Here is a 22,504-nt window from a genome sequence, read left to right as displayed (position 1 = left end):
CCCCATTCTATGTGATGGTTCTAGGGTTTCTGGAGCTTAGGGAGGTTTTTAAAAATGTTCGTTTATTAAAATAGCGCAGAGAGTCTATCTCCAGATTATACTGATTCCCACAGGATCCCAGAGAACAGTGAAGCTTTGGACCTGGATGTTTCTCCAATTCATGGTGGGAGAAAGTGAGGAGGCAGCTGATGTGTTTTCCAGGCTGAGGGATACATTACGTTTGGCACCAGCACTGTGCAGATATAATGATAAATAAGATTAAGTCCCTAACTTCAGGATGCAACAAAACTCAGAAATTCCCATCTGAGTGCTCTTTTTGGTCTCTTGCACTCATTCCATTGATATTCAATGAGAATTGATCATGTACAGAACACTGTGCTATATACTCCGGGGGATTGAGAGATATCTAAAGAATTACTCCTGCCTTAGGGGAAAAAAACTAAAAAGCATATTACAAAGGAGTGTGAGTGAGTGCTCATTAGCAGTGCCCATTAGGGTCCCAAAGAGTTCAGAAGACGGATTGATTTTTTCTGGCTCATCATGGAAGGTTTCAAGGTGGAGGTGGGGTTTTTAGCAACCTTAAAGGATGGGTACAAGTTTAATAGATGGCAACAGAGAAAGGAAGGGAGGGAACAAACGGGTTAAAGACAGTGAAGTAAGGAAGTATGGGCATGAGTGTGGTGAAGGGAGCAAGAGGCAATGGAATGACAGGAAAGAATTTTCTCAAATTAGAGTTGCTACTTGGGTGGTTGGGGTCATTCCTTTTCCTCTTATTATTCATTAGGTTATTAGTTGAGAAGATTTATAACTCAAGGGGACATAAAATCATGTAATCTTCCATGGAGGAAGAGGGAGGTAGGAATGACCCTGTGTAGGCAGAGGTGCCTGTGGCTGGCAGGCCAGACTGTGCAGGTTTGGAACCATCCCTCTCTGGGACAGGTGCTGGGTGGCAATGGGCGAGGAAGATACTGTAGGCCTGGAAGGGAGGGAGGAGAAGACACATGTTGTCTTCTTTACAGCTGTTTCTCAGGCTGGTCTGTTTGGCACTAGGAGGAACTTGTGCAGTATCAGGGGGTCCTTGAGACAGCTGCTCATCAGCTGTTGGAAAGAACTTGGGATTAAAATGGCAGAGACTCCTGGGTCTAAGACAGTGAATTGTTACTTAAATTCTGGTTGAGATTCTTAGAAGTTGCATACCCTTGGATGAGAGGGATATTCATCCCTGATGGGAAAAGTAAGTGGGCAAATGACAAAAGAAAGGATAAAGTGTGTTTGTGTATATGTGTGTGAATGCATGTACATGTATTTAGAGTAGCAGGAAAAAGATTTAAAAAAATAGGGATAAGTGGGTCATTGAACTATACTATGGTTAATTTGATACTGACATTCAAACTAAGTAAAAGTGCATTGAAGAGACTGGCTTAACAAGATTGCCCAGGGAATGAGCCTTTTATATACTAGTAGAGGAGATATCAATTACATTTGGTATAATCAGTAGTGTAAAAGCTAGAAAACTCAAAGTATTAAGGTGTTCTAAAGACGCAGAATGGTGCTTAGCAGGTCTGGATTTGTAACATGGAGATTGTGACTGCTGTGTTTCACACAGTTTCTCAACTTTGGCACGTCAGTACCCTGGTCCCCATGAGGACTGTGTGAAAAATCCTTGTTTAGATTATCCCAAATCCATTAACTCCACAGGACAAACAACTTAAAACACTTATCTTAAGCATAGATGTATCAGGAACAGCTAGTTCAAAACACAACTCTCAATTTCATTCTTCCTTAACCAAAGTTGAATTTTACTTTAAATAAATATGCAAAACTTATTTTTTTAAACTATTAAATCTAGACAAATGGACTTATAAAACAGATATTCTGTCATCTCTCTTCACTGGGTTGAATTTCTATACAGATGACCAAAGCCAATTTATGGCAGCTACTCTCTCCTGCTCTTACTCCCCCAAATTAAGTGCTTTAGGTTTGCTCCCAGACTATCTTGTGAAATAGAAGGAGGGAGAACTGTAGAAGGAGACTATCATTAAAAATCAGAATAAAAAGCAAAAGAAATATTTTCCATCTAAAGGTAACCAATTGGAAAAGAAATCATAAAAATAAAACATTTATGTTTTAAGAGCAACTGTTTTCATGTCATTTTGGCTTAATATTTAACACTTTCCTTAGGGGAGAAAAGTATAATAACAATGCCCTTTCTCCCTTCTAATTTCCCCCACAAACTTGCATGAAAAATGAGATTTCTTTCATAAGGCCAGGGTAATTTTGGTAGGAGGGCTTGGGTGGGGATGGCAGAAGTGGGGGATACATCCTTAAGGACCAAGTGTACGTATGCCCATTTCCTTTAGAAACAAGGCATTTACGTGCAAGGAGCTGAGAGCAGAGCAGCTCAGACATGCTTCCCAGGGCCTCCTCTTGCCATGCTTGTGATTTGCATTCATGCTGTGTCCCCTCCAAGCTCCAAGGCTGAATTTGGCACCATCTCCATCACAGGGAGGCTGAGACTGTTTTGAATCAGCTGCCCTGACACGTTGAGGCTGCTTCTTCTGCCAGCTCACCTGGCAAGGAGCAGAGCTAAGGAAAACATGTGACTGCCTGTGGGGCTGTGTCTGAACTGTCCTGTTGACAGCCCGACGTGTTTAGATTCTGTTATGCTTTAGATGCCAAGGCCAGGCCGGCGAACTGAATGCCTACTGCACCACCCCTTCTCTGCTCCTTTCTGCCTTCACTGATTCCGGTTTTGGATAAAATCATGTTACAGTTTTATTTTCGCATCAGGGATGGGAAGCATGATTCTATAGTTTCAGGAGTTGTCACTGAATTCTCAGACACCATGACGAGAGTCAGAAAATGCATTTAATTGTCCTCTTTGTGTAAGTGGGCAATGAGAAGTCTAATACATATGTGCACTGGCCAGTGCAGCCCAGTCCCGATACTCCTAATGCCTCAATTCAACCCTTCTCAGATAAATTGGGCTGTGGGCTTCTGCTATAATATTCAAAATAGCTATAGTTTAATAGAAAACACAAAATATTGATTTTGCAAGTTTTGGTTGGCACTCAACCGTGAGGTTGCACTTGGGGTGTTTAAGGATGTGATAATTTTTACCCCTGGGATTCCAAACTCCACTAGGACAAAACCTAAGACATCCTTCTGAATATGCCTGAAATTTTCCCACCATCTGGTCACGTTTTCAGCAGGATCCTTTTTAGCACAGAGCCTGGGTTTGGACCAGGGATGCTGAAAGGACTGGGGACTGCAAAAGAGGCTTGCAGACAGAGTCATGTGGCTGTGACAGATGACAGTAAGACACAAATGTATATCTGTGACACCTTAATACCTTTGGATTTCTCTTTTTGCTCACATTCAGATTTGGTGATTATTCATGTGGTGAAAAAACTATTTGCATAAAGTGAGCCCAGCTCAAGATGTTATTCTGCTATTTCTCTGTTCAATTTGCTTCATTGTACCTGTACAAATAGCTTACTTTATTTGTTTTGATTGAGCTGGCTCTCTGAGTTGTTGAAGTAAAGCATGAAAATTGCGCTTAGTAAGTCTCTCTCTTCATTTACAAATAACATAATTCCAAACATATTAAAAAGTGTTACCAAACATACTAACTTCATGTCTCAATGTATTTATACAAATCATCTTTGCTGACTGGCCCCTATCTCTCTGCAGTGTCAGCTGCAAGGAAAAAAATAGTGTATTCGAGTGCCCAATCACCTCATCTTTGTGTGCCCTTTGGGGTACGTCCAAGAGACTTCTCTCAAACCTAGAAGGTGGGGAAGGCCAGCCTTGGTTGCTAACTCGAAGTATTTGTTATCTGCAAATTAAAATCCCAGCTTTGCATTAAAAATGATCTTATAGCATATCAATAATTACAAACAATAAAGAATCAAAAATCATCTTTACAGCCCAGGAATTAGCATTCTATATCATTATTATTTTAAATTATTATTATTGTACCACCAATAAGAATAACAGCTACCATTTACTGAGTACTTGTTATGTGTGACACAGTGTGGCAACGGTGTTCCATGTATTCTCTAATAAAATCCTCACAAGAATCCATGAGGCAAGTCTACTATCTCTATTCTGCAAATGAGGAGGCTGAGTTGTGCGGAGAATTTCTTGGTAAGACAGTGCCAGGGCCGGGCTGAAGGGCAGATTTGGTGGCCCCCTGAACTCATGTCCTCAACTGCTCACCACATCTTTCTTCCTTTTCCCAGATCCTCTATGGGGTAGACAGCATCATCCTCAGAATAATGAACAATAAGGGCCTAACGGAAGGGGCCTCACTAACTCTGCATCTTGGCTTAGCCCTTCCCTGGGGGTTGGATGGAAAAGAAGAAATAATGTAGTGTTTAAACCTAAAATTAAAAAATGTAAAAAGGTACAATGTAAGAGTAAACAGAAAAGGAAATAACGCCAAGTAAGGAGAAAGAAATAAACTATTTGGGTGGTAACTATGTTGAGAAATCTTTGTTTCACTCTTCCCCTGTTATTTCACAGGATCATTGTTAAAAATGAAAGAGAAAAGTACTACAGTACTTTGCTGAATATATCTAATTAAGGAAGAATGTAGTTTATGCTATACATAGAAACCAAGATGTATCTTTTAGACAATACATCTTTTCAAAAAACATCTAAGGATTTTTACCACAAATAAAGTAAAATTCAAAACCTTGTTTGACACAGTCTGTCCCTAAGTAACTCTCTGTCTCCTTCCCATGTCACTCTCCCCATTTTCAATCTTGTGCCATCTGTGATGTCCTTTGCTTTCCTCAAATACTCCAAAGCTGCCCCAGGGCCTTTGCACTTGCAATTTCCTCTGCCTGGACAAGCTTTCCCCCAGACATTCACATGGCCTCCCCGGTTCATTTATGTCTCTGCTCTAACATACCACATTAAAGGGGGCTCCTATGAACTCCCATTTCAAATAGAACTCAAGCCCCTTACACACACTCTCTCACTCACATGCACATACCCACGCGTATCCACACACACTCTCACTCACACTTTGATACACTCCTTCTCACATGCTATCATGCACGTGCACACACACATAGTCCTAATGCTCTTTATCCTCTTTCTAGCTTTATTTTCCTTATTAACCTATATTACCAGTTGACATGTTATTTATTTTTTTATTGCCTATCTCCTCCCATTGGAAAGAAATATCCATGAGACCAGGGTTTTTATCTTTTTGGAATCCCTGCTCTAACTCCAGTGTCTAAAATAGCATCCAGCACATAGTAAGGGCTTAATTAATTTTTTTTCAATAAATGAATGAATGATACTTTTAGGTTATTAAAATGAATCACTTCCATTCCTACACTGCATGGGACTCAGTATATTTTAGTCAGCACATCCATGGAAAGAAAAATCAGAAAGGCACGAAGGCTGCACCTTCTAATATAGAACAGCTGTACAGATCCTGGGTGCTTTAAACCATGATGAACCCCGTCTGTCCAGTGGCATGAGAAAGTCTCTAGTTCAGGTGAACGGCACTTGGTGAACTTAGGCTTCCCAGAAGAATCTAGAATAAAAAAAAGGCAAGGCATGAAATCAGGAGGGTCATATGTGGTCCTAACAAAACACATATTTCAAGTGTGCAAAGAAGAAAGTACTAGGACGAAGCCAGCATATTCTGTATCTAGGAGGTGATGCCAATGTCTTCCACAAAGGCTTTTCTCACAGGTCATAGTTTCAGAACCTATTGTTTGCTAGTGTCAGCCCTGGATTCTAGAGACAAACCATTCTGTCTTTACCTCAAGCATTATTTCTTAGGGCCTTTGTAAGAAATCAGAGCTAGAGATGAGGTTTTGGGTACAGGTAGTTCATCTGGAAGGTGACCCCAGCAACTAGACATGAGGGAATGGGGAGATTGGGAAGGGAAAAGAGAACAGCTAATAATGTGTGTGTGATTGAACTGGTTATCACAGTGGCCAACTGGGGTCCAACCCCAATGAGGCCACTCTGAGAAGCTGTGTACAATGTGCCTCATCATTGTCCTACAGGATGGGAGCAGGCTGGGACATTCATCCACTGACTGTCAGGACCCACTTGTGGAGGGATTCCTTTGAGACATTAGCTTCCATGCACTTCTAGGCTGGACCTGCACATGGGCTGAGGGCCTTTGCCTAGCCAGGCACTTGCATGTGCACAGCAATGTGCAAGGTGGCAACTGGGCACCATATATGGCTGTGCTGACATCAGGTGGACAGAGGGGATCTGGCGTGGGGACTACAGCATCCACCACAGGGCCATTTTTCTTTTTATAGATTTTGACAGAAAGTCACTTATGTTTGCATTCTTTCACAAGATCAGCCAGTAAACTCCTTAAAAAGATGCCAACTCTAAACAACTATGCATACATATTTGTTAATTTTGATTTAGGAAGTAGAGAATGCTTTCTATAAGGATGTGTCTTGGTACCATGGATATTAGCCAAAATTCCTCTGCACCTATGAAATCGGCAGCTATACACGTGCAACAGACAAGTCTGAAGCGAAACCCATTTTTGTAAATCATTTCTCTGATGTCCGTGACCATTTTGGAGATGGTCAGCTTTCTTCACTTCTTCTTCTTTTTTTTTTTGCTTCTTATATGATTAGTCATCAATTTGATTGTGAACTTAATATATTTGTTCTTTAATCTAAAACTCTCATTCTTGGGCATTAGGGCAGCTCTCAATCTTAAATTATCTTTCTGAATATTTTAAAAGATAATTAAAAAATAAATAATATGCAAAACACACATAAAAATTCCCGATTCTAAATTCCAGGTGGATACCCTGTATTCTGAACCAAAAACAAGCTTCTTTTTTCCTCTAGCAACAAACTCATAAGGGATGTGATACTATAAACCTAAACAAATCCATCATTCAGACATTCACTCAACAAATACTATTAAACATTAAATTTGTGCCAGGCCCTGCTGTAGGGATAGAGCAGTGAAAAAACTGATAAAAGTCTTGGTCTTGAGTTTCCATTCTAGTGGGGATTGGGGGAGGTGGGGATCCTATGTAGAAAAATAAGCAGAGTAAGAAGAGATGATAAGGCTAGGAAATGGAGAGCTCACCACCCCCCCTTCACTAGTACCCATATTAATGTAGTGAAGAAGCTCAGGCTTGGGAAATGTGTCCTTATTTAAGAATACCTCTTGCCCTGAATAGTCTGGCTATAAGCAAGCGAAGCTTCAGAAAATCCTGAGTTGCAGATATGTCTTTATCTCTGGGAGCACATATTGGTGACAGCAGGCCTTTTTTTTGTAATAAAATCCCATGGTCATACTGTTGTAAGAAATACTCCTTTTCCTGTATGAACTGAGAAATTTACATGAGTTTTGCGCATGGGTGGGATGTGTCTTGGTACCAAGGGCAGAGGGGCAGCCCTCTTGATGTGGTCAGCATTGACTAACCCTTCTCAAAGCACTCCCAAGGAAGCGTAGGAGCCTGTGTGATCTGTTACGGGTGAGTACAGTGAGAAAGGTGAGTGTTTTGTTACCTGAACACTTATCATATAGTAAAGTACATGGATCAAGGTAATTTTCTATTAGCTGAAGCATTGAAAATGCTATTTTAGGTCTTTTTAGAAAATTAGTGATCATTAAAGCATATTTAAACCACAACTATGCCTGTAGGTTTGAGAAGAATATTTCACATTCTGACCATTTGCACAGAAGGCAAAAAGAAATGCACTAGATTATAAATCAAGAGATTTGGTATTTTAGTCCTGGCTCTGACACTATTTAACCTTGACCTTTCCAAGCCATTTGGGCTTCATTTTCTTCAATACAGAGCCTGGAATAGATGAGATACAAGGTACTATACAACTTCAGTTTTATAATTAAGAGACATATACAACCATTAACAATAATGTACAGAACAAAAACATAATTTTGGTATTTGAGCTGAAACAACCAGAGAATACCAAATGCAAAGGATACCCAGCTTCCTATATTCCCTGTGTAATATGCGTGTAACATAATGGCAAGAATAATAAACCCAACTCAAAACTTGAAACAGAAATTAAAAAAAAGAAAACTTTGTCATCTGGGAAAAAAACTTAAAAAGAAACTAATTTGAAACACATTTTACTTACTTTAACTGAGTATTCTTATGTTTATTCTGTTTTCCTTTTAACTCCAGATGTATAGAAAGTCCTTATGATCCTTTTATTCTAAATAAGAAATAGGAAATTTATGGTTGTGGTGCTAATGTGATGAAGTGTGTGTCTACACATGGAACCCGGATATAGATGTACTACACAAAAGCTATATTTTCTTTGTCTTTTTTATGTCTATCTTTTTGTCCCTTCTTTTCTTCCCTTCCACCTTCCTCCTTTCTTCCTCTTTCCTTCCCCCTTTCTTTTATGGCTGGGTATGTGCTGTTAAGTGCAGCTCCTAAAGTTGCTCCAGTGATTCCTGCCTTCTGTTATTCACAGCCTTATGTATTTCCTTCCCTTAAGTAACTTGCTTCTAACCAACAGTATATGGCAGCATTGAGCAATGTCACTTTCATGATTAGGTCACAAGAGATCGGGACTTCTGTCTCACTAGGACTCACCCTGTTGCCGGTTTTGATGAAGTAAATTTCTGTGTGGGTGAGAACCACATGGCAAAGAACTGACAGTGACTTCTGGACAACAACCAGCAAAAAGTGGAGGTCCTCAGTTCATTTGAGTAAATGAATCCTCCTAACAACTGTGTAAGTAAGTATAAAAGCCGATCTTTCCCCAGTCTAGCCTTCAGATGAGACCACGGCCCTGGCTGACACTTTAATTGCATGCCTGTGAGAGATCCTGAAGCAGAGGACCCAGCTGATGTGTAATCTGGAGTAAGGGTAGGAAATATTATTAACTCTACTAAATATTAATGTATGAATGCTATTTATACAAAAAATATGAATCTGATATATCAGATTTTGAAAGCAGTGTTCAAGAATGACACAAGCCACTTTTCTTAGCAAATGGAATGTATCACAGTGAGTGTGGGAAAGTGCATAACTCCTCTTTTGGAGGCAAGAAGAACTGTATTGTGGCTGACTGCTTAGCTCCTCCTCAGATACCTCCCGCTTCAATTAGTAGGCTGAAGACATCCATCATTCCTAAAGTTCAGCTCCTTAGTATCATCATGAGTTTTTCCAAGTCCTAGAGGACTGCCACAATCTTAAAATGAGCACCTTTCTGACTACGTCTAAAAATCCTATTAGAATGTTATTTTTTCATGTCATCATAAAACAACAAATGGCTAGTACAGACTCCTAGTTTTCTCTGATCAACCATGAACAGATAGTCATTTCTGAACTAGTAATATTTCCTTCTCTCTTATGATTTTTTAAGCTTATTACATCATGTTGAATACCTTACACATATTACCTCATTTAACACTAACAAAAACTCCAGAAGATGGGTGTTATTTCCAGTTAGAAATGGGTGAAACTGGAGGTTAAGGGAATTTCCTACGTTTATACTCCTATAGGTAGCAGAAATGGGACTAAAACACAGGTCTGTATAATTTCAATCTAAGCTATTCACACTAGCAAAATATTGTAGCTGTTTTGTTCAACAATCTTTCTTGCTTTTCAAAAAATTCTCATAAGGGAAATGATAAGCTCAGATGTTCTCTTAATTCAACTCTCAGTAAACTGGCAAGCCCTATGAACAGCAATTCCAAACTGTGAATGCACATTGGAATCCAAGGGGGAGCTATAAAAAATACTGATGCCTTGGCCTACTCCCAGAGATTTGAATCAATCTGTCTGGGATGCAGCCTGGGTTTTAACATTTTTTTAAAGTTCCCCCAGTGATTACAATGTGTAGCCCAGGTTGAGAACCACTTCTATAGAGAAATAAAGTTATATGAAAGACTGAAAAGGTGGCTTTCCACGTTGTTAGATTTCCTGAGGAGTTGTAGCAGAGCTATGTATCAAGAGTGGGCACTTGGTGTAAACTCCTGAAAGCCTAGTTCAGGAAGGTGTAGGGAGGATATGAATATTATCACCCCAGAAGTGTATAATAATGCTTCATGATGCTCTCAGCAGAACTGAGAGCTATTTTAAATATATGTGCAAAATGGTACATCTAAATGGTTCTGCCTAAATTTCTGATAGACTATAGTTTACAAATGACAATAAGAACCAAGAAGATGTTAAAATGGTATTCTTATTGAAATTTTTGTTCAAAAAAATTGAAGAGGTTACTAAATTCCAGTATTGAAAGATTTGATATTATATCCAAATCTACACTAACACAGAGACAGTGTGAGAGTGAACTGGGGGAAATTGCTGGCTGCAACATATAACCTTGACAGTGACCATGACTGTTTTGCTGGTCAGATTGGCTGGGCAGGCTGAAGTTGGCTTCCTTCTTCATTGCCTAGTCACTTTCCCCCCTTGGAGGAAGACGATCTTCCCGAAGAGTACACAGAGGGAGCATATCAAGCAGCTGTTATACAATGAAGTTATATAGTGAAGTGTTCACTTGTGTTTTTACCCTCTGTTCTCTCACCAGAGATGCTTTTCTATTCTCAACTCATAATAAAGCAGAAACAAAAACCAAACGCAAGTACATACAATTTCCTAAAGTCTGCTTGGGGTTTAGGGCTAGGAGTGAAGGAGAAAGACGAGCAACTGAAGAGGCAGGGGAAGGTAGGAGGAATAGGAGTCTTTGAAGGGAAAGGACAATCTTCTGCCAAGAGCTCCAACTGTGGAGCAGAAGGCACTCAGTGGCCATCTTCCTTAAATGGAGCACATCCACCGCACCATGTCCAGTGGACCATCCACTGGTGACAGTCCTAGACAGTTGTTTTTACCCCTGAACAGAGGATGGGGAACTTAGATAAGTTGTGTGAGGTAGGGGATTGAAGGGAAAACCTTGCCCTTTGACCAAAATGTAACTAAATATACAGTTGACAATTTCTTTTTGAATTGCAGGAGCAGTAGACAAACACTACAACAGAAAATAAAATAATAGTCCTTAATATAATTAAGAAGACCCACTGAATTAAACTTGTACAATGACATACTAAAGAAAACAACTTTATGGAGTAGGTAGATGACCTTCAAGCATGATTTTTAATTGTCAATGATGACAGAAATGATTAAGACCAAACCATAGTATGTGGTTACATGTGCATGACAAATAATAAGGAACATACGGTAATTAAAGAAAAGCATATTGAACTGAATGACTTTTGGCCCATGGTGGTAGATTTGGATTCTGCTATGAAATATGCATATGCAGTCAATCAAAGATAAGTTTTAGAAGAGTAGAACAGTCACAGCATGCTCATTCACCCTGATCTGGATAAAAAATGGTTATTGCTGAACACAAGCCAAAAGTGAGGAAATACTTATTGTCAACTGAAATAGCTTTCATATGTTCTGAGGATTGCATAAGCACACTGGTCAAGGCCAACTATGGTGAAACTGTAATATTCCTTCTAACAAATAATAAACAGGAGATGGTGATTCCAGCAGAATTTGTCCACTTCCTAGACTATGCCTGCACAGGCTTTGGGTAAAATCTTTGAGTGACTGATTAGCCTAAATGTATCAGTGATTTAAAAACATCTTTATATTTAGCCTTTATATTCAGGTAAGGCAATTTTACAAATAGAACATGCATGATGCTCAAAGGTTTCAAGTGCAAAGATGTGAAGATCTAACTCTGTCACGAGGAAAAGTTAACTGCATTCCACATCATTGCTTTTCCAAGTTCCCTTCTTAGCTGCAGAATGGAGGGGGAAATGACAATATGATAACAACTATGACTTCTCAGAGGTCACCAGGTGCCAGACACCGTCCTACACATGATATATATTAATTCCTTTAACTCTTACAACTATGGAATGAGGTAGGTACTGATATTCTCACTACTGTACAGATGAGGAAACTGAGGTGAAGAGAACTAAAATAACTGGCCCAAGATCACTTGGTTCCTAAGTGGTACAGACCCACTTCCAACCCCGCAGTTGTGCTTCAGAGTCTGTATTCTAAACCACTACACTTGTGGCTTTCAAAGTGTTTGAAAGTGACCCTCAGCAAGAAATATTTTATATATATATATTTTTATACTTAAAAATATTTTTTAATATTTTAAAATAAATATGCACACATTTATGTGATATATATATAAACACACACACATATAGATATGAAATAAAATATCTCCAAATTACTCTTACTGCCTGCAATGAATTCTGATTTCAATTTATAAATGATGCTGCTTGCAATCCCATAAATTGATTTTCTAATGTGTCATCACTTTCGGTTTGAGAAACATTGTACATGAAGCTAATTGTGCCTCTATGAAAGCTGAAAATTAGTAGATATGTTAGTCTGTAATTCCCTCAAAGCAAGGCAAGAATGTTTCCTTTATCCAGCATGGATCATGAGATGATCAACAGAACTGTATTTTCCAGGTAACCATTTTTGAAATTCTTTTTTCCTAAAATATATTTTAAGATTCTCTGAATCATTGACAAAACCTGTCAAACATCATTTAACATTTTGTATGATCTTGCATGGGGATCAGGGATTATCCTACTGACTTGCAGTATAACTGTTACATAAGTAATTATATGTATGGGGCTGCTGGGAGAGACAGGCCTCTTGACCCCACACTAAGTAGCTTCACTGCTTTGCTTTGACTGCAGCTTTGTATGATTCACACATAATTCCTTCCCAGGAATGACATAATTTGTTAAAAACAATAACGATTTTTTTATCTTGAGAGTTGCCATGACAACTGATGGAAGCTACCAGGAAATTACTTTTGATAATATTAGGTAGAGGCTAGAGAGCATCAATTCTGGAGCCAGACTCCCTAGGTACAATCCTACCTCCATCACTTACAATCTGTGAATCTTGGGCAAAGTACTTAACCTCTTCAGTTTCCTCATCTGTAAAATGGGGATAATGATAGTAGGTCATAGGGTTATTGTGAAGATTAAGTGAACTAATATATGTAAAGCTTTTAGAACAATACCTAGTACAGAGTCAACACTATATAATTGTTCACTATTATTATTTCCATCCTCACAGTCAGTTGTGATTGCCAGTTTATAATTTGTTAATTGCCATTACCCAAGAAGAGCAAACGATGAACAATGTTAAATCTGAAATTCTTTCTGTAATTATAAGTTCATTAGTACTCGCTGAAACATGTAATTATAAGGCCATTGGTACTAGATGAAATATCCAACTGCAGGTGGTGACAGCTATTTCCATCACCCATTCAGAGGTGATTTTCTGTGGTTGTGTTCTAGACAGTTATACCTATCAAAGCCTGAGTTCTAGAAAACAGGAGAATGTTGCTATATTGTTACATAATAGTGTTAAAATAAAAAAAAATTCCAAAGGCTTTCTCTGCATTCTCCTGAGAAACAATTAAAAGAGAATGCTGCAAGTCTATGAAGCCACTCATAAAGAAAGCAGAATTACAGGAGACTCATGCATACGATGGGGCTGGCTCTCTAAGGATCTCCAGAACATTTAGAATGCTACCTGATAATTTTCCCTGGTGTCCTGGGCACTCTGAAATCACAGCAGAAGCTTTATTGGTTTGTTGGCAATGCTCTTTTCAGAAAAAAAAGTATTATCTAGAAAGAGTGCTGAGTTGGAATTTGGGGAGTTCAATTTCTTTCATTAATAGTCCATCCAACTATTCTACCTCTCTGAGCTAAAGTCACCCTGAATGAAACGGGCTCCGTGGTTGAACTGTATGTGTTAAATTTTTCTCCTTCCCTCCCTCCCTCCCTCCCTCCCTCCCTTCCTTCCTTCCTTCCTTCCTTCCTTCCTTCCTTCCTTCCTTCCTTCCTTCCTTCCTTCCTTCCTTCTTCATCCTAAATTTGTGCTGGGGGCTCCCTGGGGACCAGATTCGGTGCTGAGTTTACTGAGCTTTGCAGAGTGCCTGGCCCCCAGTTGGCCTGCAGTAAATACTTAGGCTGAGAGGAATGAACTCCTCACCCAGCTTGCTAGAGTTCTCCCTCTTGAAGCTCTGCTTTGAGGCAAGTATTCTTCTCCAAAGTACTCTTGTCATTTCCAAAGTGGTTTTTTGTTTGAAGAGCTTCAGGAATTCAGTAATTCCTCTACTTAAGAGCATCTTAAACCCCTTTTCAACAAAGATCACATCCTGGATGGATGCTTGTCTATCAAAATATGGTAAAAAGAGATCTGTAAATTTCTTGGCTTATCACTATTATGAAAAGTAACTGAATTGCCCTATAAATAATTTAGTGTCAAAGAACGCATTTGAAAAAGACTGGTACACTTTTTTTTAACCTATGGAATTGCCAAATGGTTATGAAACTATAAATAGTTCCAAAAGTAGTATAGGATACTGGCAAACAAGGTTTTCAATTACTGGCAAAAAATTTAATAAAATATTTTCTATTGGACAATACTGAATATAAGGAATTTGTATTCATACTTGATTTTCCTCATGGTTCTTTGTAGAACTGAGGAAGGTACAGCTGTGAAGTCTTCTGTGTAGGCACTTGCTGGCTTAGAGCTGAGAACAAGAGTTCACAAGTTCTCCCCTGACCTGTTTACTTCTTCCTTTTCTATTATTTTAAATTACATTCTAGTAAACTTTTAAAAATGAATTCCTGGTGCATTTAAAAAATTAGAGGATTGACCTAAATAAAGGCATAGTCTGCATTTCCAGTTGCTTTAAGATGAATTTCAAGTCCACTGAACTTTGTAGCGTCTTGGAAAAGTATTTACAGCACTTGTGATCCAGCAGGTGAAGTTAACCAGACACAGCCTATGCGGATAGCTCATTTGTAGAGCAGAATCAGGAGATAGAGTTGCACACGTACTACTGGCATTTCTCATTTAACTTGTCACCAAAACTTGCTTATTGTTGTTTTATTTAGTTTTCATGGTACGCTTTCTTCATAAAATTTATTAATTCTCTTAATACTTTGGTTGAACATAATTTATCCTAGTTTTCAACATACTCAATCACCTTCCTTCTCTTTCCTTTCTCCTCTATAATATTTACACCTGGTACGTTTAGTTTACTTATGGCTTTCAAATTATTTCATTTAATCATCTTGGACAGAGTGATCATACACTTCTCTGTTGGATTTTAAATTTTCTCTCTTCTCCCTGATTTCAGGCTTTTTATCCATTGATTCTCTTAAAAGCATAGTGACTGCTAATCGGGATTGTCAGATAGAAAGGTGGGGGCACTATTTCTTTGGTGCTCTTTTCTCTGGCTAGAGAGGCAGATCTGCCAAAGTCCAGCAGCCCAAAGTTCCAATAATGCAGCCTTTTGGAAGATGGAAACAGGAACATGACCTCAAAGAGGTTCTTCCCTGAAGAAGAACTGACTTAGGAAATAGAATTCTACCAATTCTCTCATAGAGTTTCATTATTTGTAAAAAATATATTCCACATAGTATGGCTTTGAGATGTCAAAGACAATTACACTGGAAAATTACACAAAAACAATTAGCACTAAATTCAGTCAAATTTGTATTCTGGTTGGTTAGGGTAATCTTCTAATAGTTTTACAGTTTCAGGTCTTATGTTTCAGTGTTTAATTCATTTTGAGCTGATTCATGTACAAGGGGTGAGATAAATGTCTAATTTCATTCTTCTGCATGTGGATGTCCAGTTTTCCCAACACCATTTATTGAAGAGACTGTCCTTCTCCATTGTGTGTTCTCAGTACCTGTGTTGAAAATAAATTGACCATAGATATGTGGGTTTATTTCTGGGCTCTCTACCCTATTTCATTGGCCAATGGGTTAGTTTTTATATCAGTACCATGATGTTCTGACTACTACAGCTTTGTATTATATTTTATTATATGGTTGCATGATGCTTTAGCTTTGTTCTTTTTGGTCAAGACTGCTTTGGCTATTCAGGTTCTTTTGTCATTCCATATTAATTTTAGGATCGCTTTTTCTATTTCTATGAAGAATGGCATTGGAATTTTGATAGGATTGCACTGAATCTGTAGATTGCTTTGGGTACTACTGGCTTTTTAACAATATTAATTCTTCCAATCCATTTATTTGTGTCATTTTCAATTTCTTTCACCATTTTTTATAGCTTTCAGTAAACAGATCTTTTACTTCCTTGGTTAAATTTACTCCTACATATTTTTTTGATGTTTTTGTAAATGGGATTGTTTTCTTAATTTCTTTTTCAGATGGTTTGTTGTTAGTTAGGCATTGGAGTTTTAAAAGCTCCCCAGTGATTTTAATGTGTAGCATTTGATGGTTAATTTAAGAACCACTAACTTATATCATCTTTTCCCTTTTGAGCTCAGAAGGCATCCTGCTTGCTACCACTGGAGCCTCTTGTCTGGTTCTCACATGTCAAATTCTTAGCCAGGAATGGTAGGAAAAAGTAAATGTGGGAGCATTCCAATCCAAGCCTGAAAGTATGGCAATGCTTTGCCAATATCAAGTCTCTGTCACCGAAAAATCTGAACCTAATGAAGTCTAAGGGGAGCCTTCTATTGCCAGAAGAAACCAACTGACGAATGAGACTTTCTTTTCCCCATCTTGTAATTTTGTTGAGGCCATTTAATTCTGACTGACAATAATACACTCTTCTATGTAATTTCATTTCTAAGGTTTGAAGTTTCAAATGCAACAAAACAGGGTCTTTTTAAATGAACACACTAAAGCTTTTTAGTTTTAGGATTTAGAGCTACATTCAACATGCATTCATGCATTTGTTAATTTATTTAACAAACAATCATTGAACATCTGTTTATGTGCAGGCTTCGGCTTAAAACTATCACTTGCTGAAACAGTATATTCAGTTCAAGGATCACAGCACACCAAACAGAATATTTTGTATAAAGAGGCTGGGCAAGTTCCCTGAGAACAAGATTCATCTCAGTCATCGTTTCTTAATAACTTTTGCTCTGTGTACATTTTCTTGCTTGGTGGAGTCACTAGCACTACATATTTGAATTCCTAAGTCTACATTCAGATTTTTAAAATGCTTCATGTACCAATGGTCCCCAACTCATGATGTTTGACTTTGGATTTTTCAGCTTTACGATGGGTTTATCAGGGCATTTTTGATTTATGATATTTTTGACTTATGATAGGTTTATCAGGACACAACCCCACTGTAAGTTGAGGAGCATCTGTACATATTATACCTCTATTTTTATAAAAAGAATGACCAATATGATAAATACAAAGATAAATATGGTAAACATGCACATGGCATCCAAAATGCAGGAACAGAAAACATTTTTCTATTAATATTTATAAATATACACATTACTCAGAAGAGAACTTGTCATTGTCTCACGTGTATGTTTTTAATTTTAATTTTTTAGGTACCTATTAGTACATTGAGGAGGCTGTACCACACTTCATTTTTCTAAACCAAGGGTTCTAAACCAGGGGTTAGTTTCCCAGAAGGCATTTGGCAATGACTGGAGACATTTTTGGTTGTCAAGACTGGAGGAGAGGGTGATACTGGCGTCTAGTGAGTAGAGGCCAGGGATGCTGGGAAACATCTTCCAGTGCACGGGACAGTTGCCACAACAGAATGATCTGGTCCAAAATGTCAATGCTTCCCTATTCCATTAAACAATTAAAACCATTAAATTATAATAAAGTTCTTCAAAATGTAAATATGTACATTTTTATATAAATAAGCTAACATAAAACTCTAAAGCCCCAATCTCCCCTATCCTTTTGCCTGTCTAAACTTTCTTTTTCTGTTCAACAAACAAAAACATTTTAAAGTCCCTGGGATTTTTTTGAGATGATCACATTAGATAGTCTATGTTTCAATTAATCAACAAGCATTTATGCAGCGCTTATCTGGAAGGCACTCTTTTAGGCACAGTGAGAATTATAAAAATAACATGATATATGGATCTACCTTGAAAAGCTATAATCTGATAGGGGAAATAACACCTTTATATACGCAAGATGCAGAAGTAGCTAACAACAAAAGATAGTTAAGGATAGTAATTGCTTTAGGAAATCAATCGGAGAAAGTAGTGATTAATAAGAACTGAGGGTCAGTGGGTCAGATGGATGGAGGAAGGTTTCAAACAGGAGTATCCAGGAAAGGTAGGGTCATTATCCCTCATCCCAGTTTGTCTGAGATGGAAACACTGATGATCACCAGCAAAATGCCACAAGACCAGAAGAGATACATCTGCACACAAACTTAGGTTTATTTACCCTCATACTTACTGGATCAGAATCTGCATTCTAACAAGATCCCAGGCTATCTGTATGCACATTAAAGATTGAGAAGCATTGAATTGGGGACCTGACTGCCAGCTGAGAGCTTTTTCTAATTGGATGCACATTATCATGACCTGGGGATCTTTAATAAAATACTTTCCACAGGTCTAATTTATTTAGATTGGGGTGATGCCTGGGCACTGGTATTTTTCAAAATGCCCCAGGAGATTCTAACTTGCAACCAGGGTTGAGGACCACTGAATTAGAACAATGAACTTCTGTGTTAGATTATTACAATAAATTCCTCAGGCAAAAATATCGAAAGGCCCATCCAACATGGAGTCCTGTGAAAAACAAACTAAATAAGGCTTAGCGAGGTGAAGCAGCATGCATTGAATCCCCATGGGGAACTGGACCAGCCCCATAAAAGAGGATGTTCAGTGTGTCTGTGTCACCTCTTAGGGGATGATAGTGTGGCAGACAGCACAAGCCCCTCCTGTGGGTAATCTTCCTGGGGTCTCCCAGGGAGGTCTAGCCTTAAATTCCACTTGTGTGGAGCAGAAACACATGCTCACGGCTGTGTTTCAGGGGTTCTAAAGTTGCAGTTTCAAATATATATGGTGGTAGGGAGTGCAGCTGCCTTAATTGTGGTACTCATGGGAGTCAGTGTTAGATTCTTTGAGGTAGATCCTGGGAACAGAGCCAACTCTAGGCTCCAGGATGGCCCTGTGTCAGCCCAAACAGTAGAAATAGCCATGGCTGCCTTTGTGGGAAACTTACAACTTTTCGACAGAGCACATCATTAATACAAACCCTGGCACTATTCTTCCTGTGGCAAATATCCTCAAGCCTCACAGTTATTGATCCATGTGCTCTTTCTGGAGCTCTTTGTTGGAGAGATCTGTGGTTTAGATAAATACAACTTTAATGTGTATAAACATCACCTGGGGATCTTGTTAAAATGCAGATTCAGTAGGTGGGGCCTGAAATTTGGCACTTTTGACAAGTTCCCAGATGCTGCTACTGCTGCTCTGGAGGCCACATTCTGAGTAGCAAGTTTAGATCTGTGCTGTCCAGTATGGTAGCCACTAGCCTTGTGTGGCTACTGAGCCTTGAAATGTGGCTAGTGTGACTGAGGAATTGCATGTTTAATTTTATTCAATTTTAATGAATTTAAATTCAAATTTAAAAATGAAAGCAGTGCAAAATGTTTTTCTGCAAATACAACTTTATGGCTTTGATATGACTACATTTCACTTTAATTATTGGAAATTTAGCATCCCAATTGAGATGTGCTGTAAAGTTAAAATATGCATCAGATTTTGAAGATTTCATATAAAAAATAATGTATATGTCTCATTAATACTGCTTTTATTAGATTCATTACATTTCAAAATTATATAATTTTGGATAACTAGGCTAAATAAGATATATGGTTAAAATTAATTTCATCTGTTCCTTTTACTTTTCTAATATGGCTACTAGAAAATTTAAAATTATATATGTAGCTTACATTATATTTCTATTTGACAGTGATGGTTTAGATGATAGAGATTATTTAAAAGGAAAAATATATTTATATAACAAGAAAGAATTCATAAAATATGTTGCATCAGGCTTAAAAAGAAAAGATCTAAAAAACATTGCTGAATTGGCAAATCATATATCATAGTATATTGCTAACACCCAAGTTGATGAATCCATTCCCTTTGGTCCACCTTCCTGAGAAAGCTCAGAGTTTTCATCTAGTTCATGGACACTCAAGGGCTGATCAGCAGGAGACCCAGCCTAACCTTCCTGAGCAGTCTCTAATACTTTCCTACCTTATTTCCTTTAAAACACACCCATCCCCCTTTCCTGTCTTAGAGCCTTGCTAGGTAGTGGTAGTATGGAGCAGTAGAAAGAGCACAGGCTTAGAAGCTAGCTGGATTTAAGTTTGAGTCCTAGCTGTGCAACTTACTAGTAATATTTTATAAATTCTCTAAGCTCCAGTTTTCCCGTGTGTAAAATGAGAGCAAAATGCCTATCTTATACAGTTGCTGAAAAATAAATCAGATTATTTATACACAGTGCTTGGCACATGGTTAGTCTTCTGTAAAGAACGACCACCATTATTATGCCACTTCTAGTGGATTAGCAGGTCCCAATGCCTTCATCTGTTCATTTCCAAGGAAATTTGTGAAATATAATAGGGCCTTATGTAGTGCAATGCCTTAGCCTAAAGGCATGCCTCACAAGGAGAATCTGAAGCACCAGATTAAGCAAATCTCTTCATAATCTACCCAAATGGAAACTTCTTTCTTATCCATGCATCCAGTCTTACATGTAAACCACATTTAGGTCAGAAGTAAAAGACTCCCTAGGTTTTATGGTAGGGTTCCTCAACCTCTACACTATTGATAGTTTGGACCAGATCATTCTTTGTTGGTAGGTGCTGCTGTGTGCATTGTAGGATGCTTAAATTGATTATAACAGATATTATACTTCTAAATTTCCATTGTGAGTGAAGAGAAGAGGTTAGATGCATGTTGGCAAGCATCTACTCATCCACTGGTGGACAACATTCCATTGAACAATTCTCAAGAATAAGCGGAATAAAATCATGGTCCACATTTTCCCCTCTCTCTTCCTAGCCAGGATTTCTGCTTACTTCTAACCGTAATCAAAGGCAAAGGATAGACAGCCACACAGAAGAGCTAGAGAAACCATACTCATTTCAGACGTGAAAAAGGATTCTAGGAACATGATTTTTGGCAGAGAAAATCATTTATACGTAATCACAGACTCTTAGAGTTAGAGGAGGCCTTGACAATCACCCGGACCCACCATTTCATTTTAGGTAAGAAGAAAATGACACCCCCTCCCAAAAGAGAAACAAATTGCCTACGGTTACACTGCAGGTAAGACACCAGGCTGTGTGTTTCACTGCCTTCATGAAGTGAAAGTCATGGTCACAAAACTGAGATGACTTCTTGATTATTACTATTGTATATTTACTTCATGCTTACCAACAGCTAAGCCCTCACCAAATTTCCAAGTGTCACATTTACAGAGGGCAAACCAAGCTTGATCCCGAACCCTAGGCTCTTTGATACAATATTAAGATGATGTTCAGGGTCATGGTGATAAGAAAGATCGGTCCCTGACTAGGCACTTTGAAAGCTTACAAGAAACCAAAAAGAAGACTCATTTTGAGTACTAATATTCAACTATGTCATGGGCTCAAAATTCCACGTATAATCAGTATATTTTTACATTAGATGGCAGCAAATAAGTATCTAGGTGTATAGTCAATTAACTAGGAAATTGAAAAGAAAATGAAACTACACAGAGATTGAGTCTAAATTTGCCTGAGTAAAGTAAATGTTTCCATGGAACATTAAGCTCTTGCATGCTCTGAAACATTCTTGAAGAAGTCATGGTTCTTGTATGTTTTTTAATCGAGGTTACTCCTTACACAAAGTAAGGTGCTGAATATTGCTTGTGGTGAACTTCTGCAACTTTGAATTGTATAATTGCTGACTCCTGGCAAGTAGGGCAATATGGTATGTATTTCCAGAATTTCCCCCTTGGCCATCAGAGGCAGCATAATAATCAGAGGATAGGGGATAGGTAGGAGTGAAAAGACAGGTTTAGGAGTGGATGCTGCAGGATATAACATCAGGATTCTCAGCACAGAAAAGAACATTAACAAGATCTGGGTGTGAATACTGGCAGCAGAAGTATTTGAAATTAAGTAAAATTAGAGGATACATAACCATCCATAAGATCCAAAGATTATATAGTTTATTGTCTTCAAAATGGACCATACAAAGTGATCCATTTGGGAGTCAGAAGAAAATACTAATACTTTTATTTACATGTGTCGTGTATCTAAAACAGGAAAGAAATAATGGTTTCCTAATGTTGAATGTGTAAGAATTGCACAGAGCCTTCACTCAGCCTGTGTGTCTGGGTCACATGTCACATTTGCTATGAGAGGAATTCTGAAAGAGTGGGAGGGTTACAGCTCAGAGGGGCTGTTTGTAGTATCTTTAGCTATCTCTCCTCCTAACATGTTAATAGAGCAGTTTTTCCAGGTTCAACATGGCTGATCTGATGGATAAACAGTTTATGCTGATATTATGTTGGTTTAACTAATGATCATGCAACAAACAAGTCGCTTAGAAAGATTCATGTAAAGAAATCTCACAACGAAAGTAAAACTACTGATCTAAACCCATGTCAACAATAAGAAAATGGCTGAGCTGATGCTTTTTTCTACCCCTAGAGTAAGCTCTCTTTAGCTCTAACCAAATCT

The 22,504-nt window shown here is 38.3% G+C and overlaps 1 protein-coding gene across 11 annotated transcripts in view; it reads right to left on the bottom strand.

Moving 5' to 3' along the window:
- Nucleotides 1-22,504, bottom strand: part of GHR (growth hormone receptor) — a 227,464-nt gene that overhangs the window by 15,063 nt on the left and 189,897 nt on the right. For all 11 annotated transcript variants that reach the window (XM_045565745.1, XM_045565741.1, XM_045565744.1 and 8 more), the window contains one exon: nucleotides 5,425-5,554. In XM_045565745.1, coding sequence (XP_045421701.1) covers nucleotides 5,425-5,554 — 130 coding nt within the window. The remainder of the gene's footprint in view (nucleotides 1-5,424; nucleotides 5,555-22,504) is intronic.

This window comes from Lemur catta, chromosome 12 (assembly GCF_020740605.2).
Source record: "Lemur catta isolate mLemCat1 chromosome 12, mLemCat1.pri, whole genome shotgun sequence".
Taxonomy (NCBI): Eukaryota; Metazoa; Chordata; class Mammalia; order Primates; family Lemuridae; genus Lemur; species Lemur catta.
The sequence above is the reverse complement of the archived record's forward strand: the minus strand, read 5'-3'. Positions and strand labels throughout refer to the sequence as shown.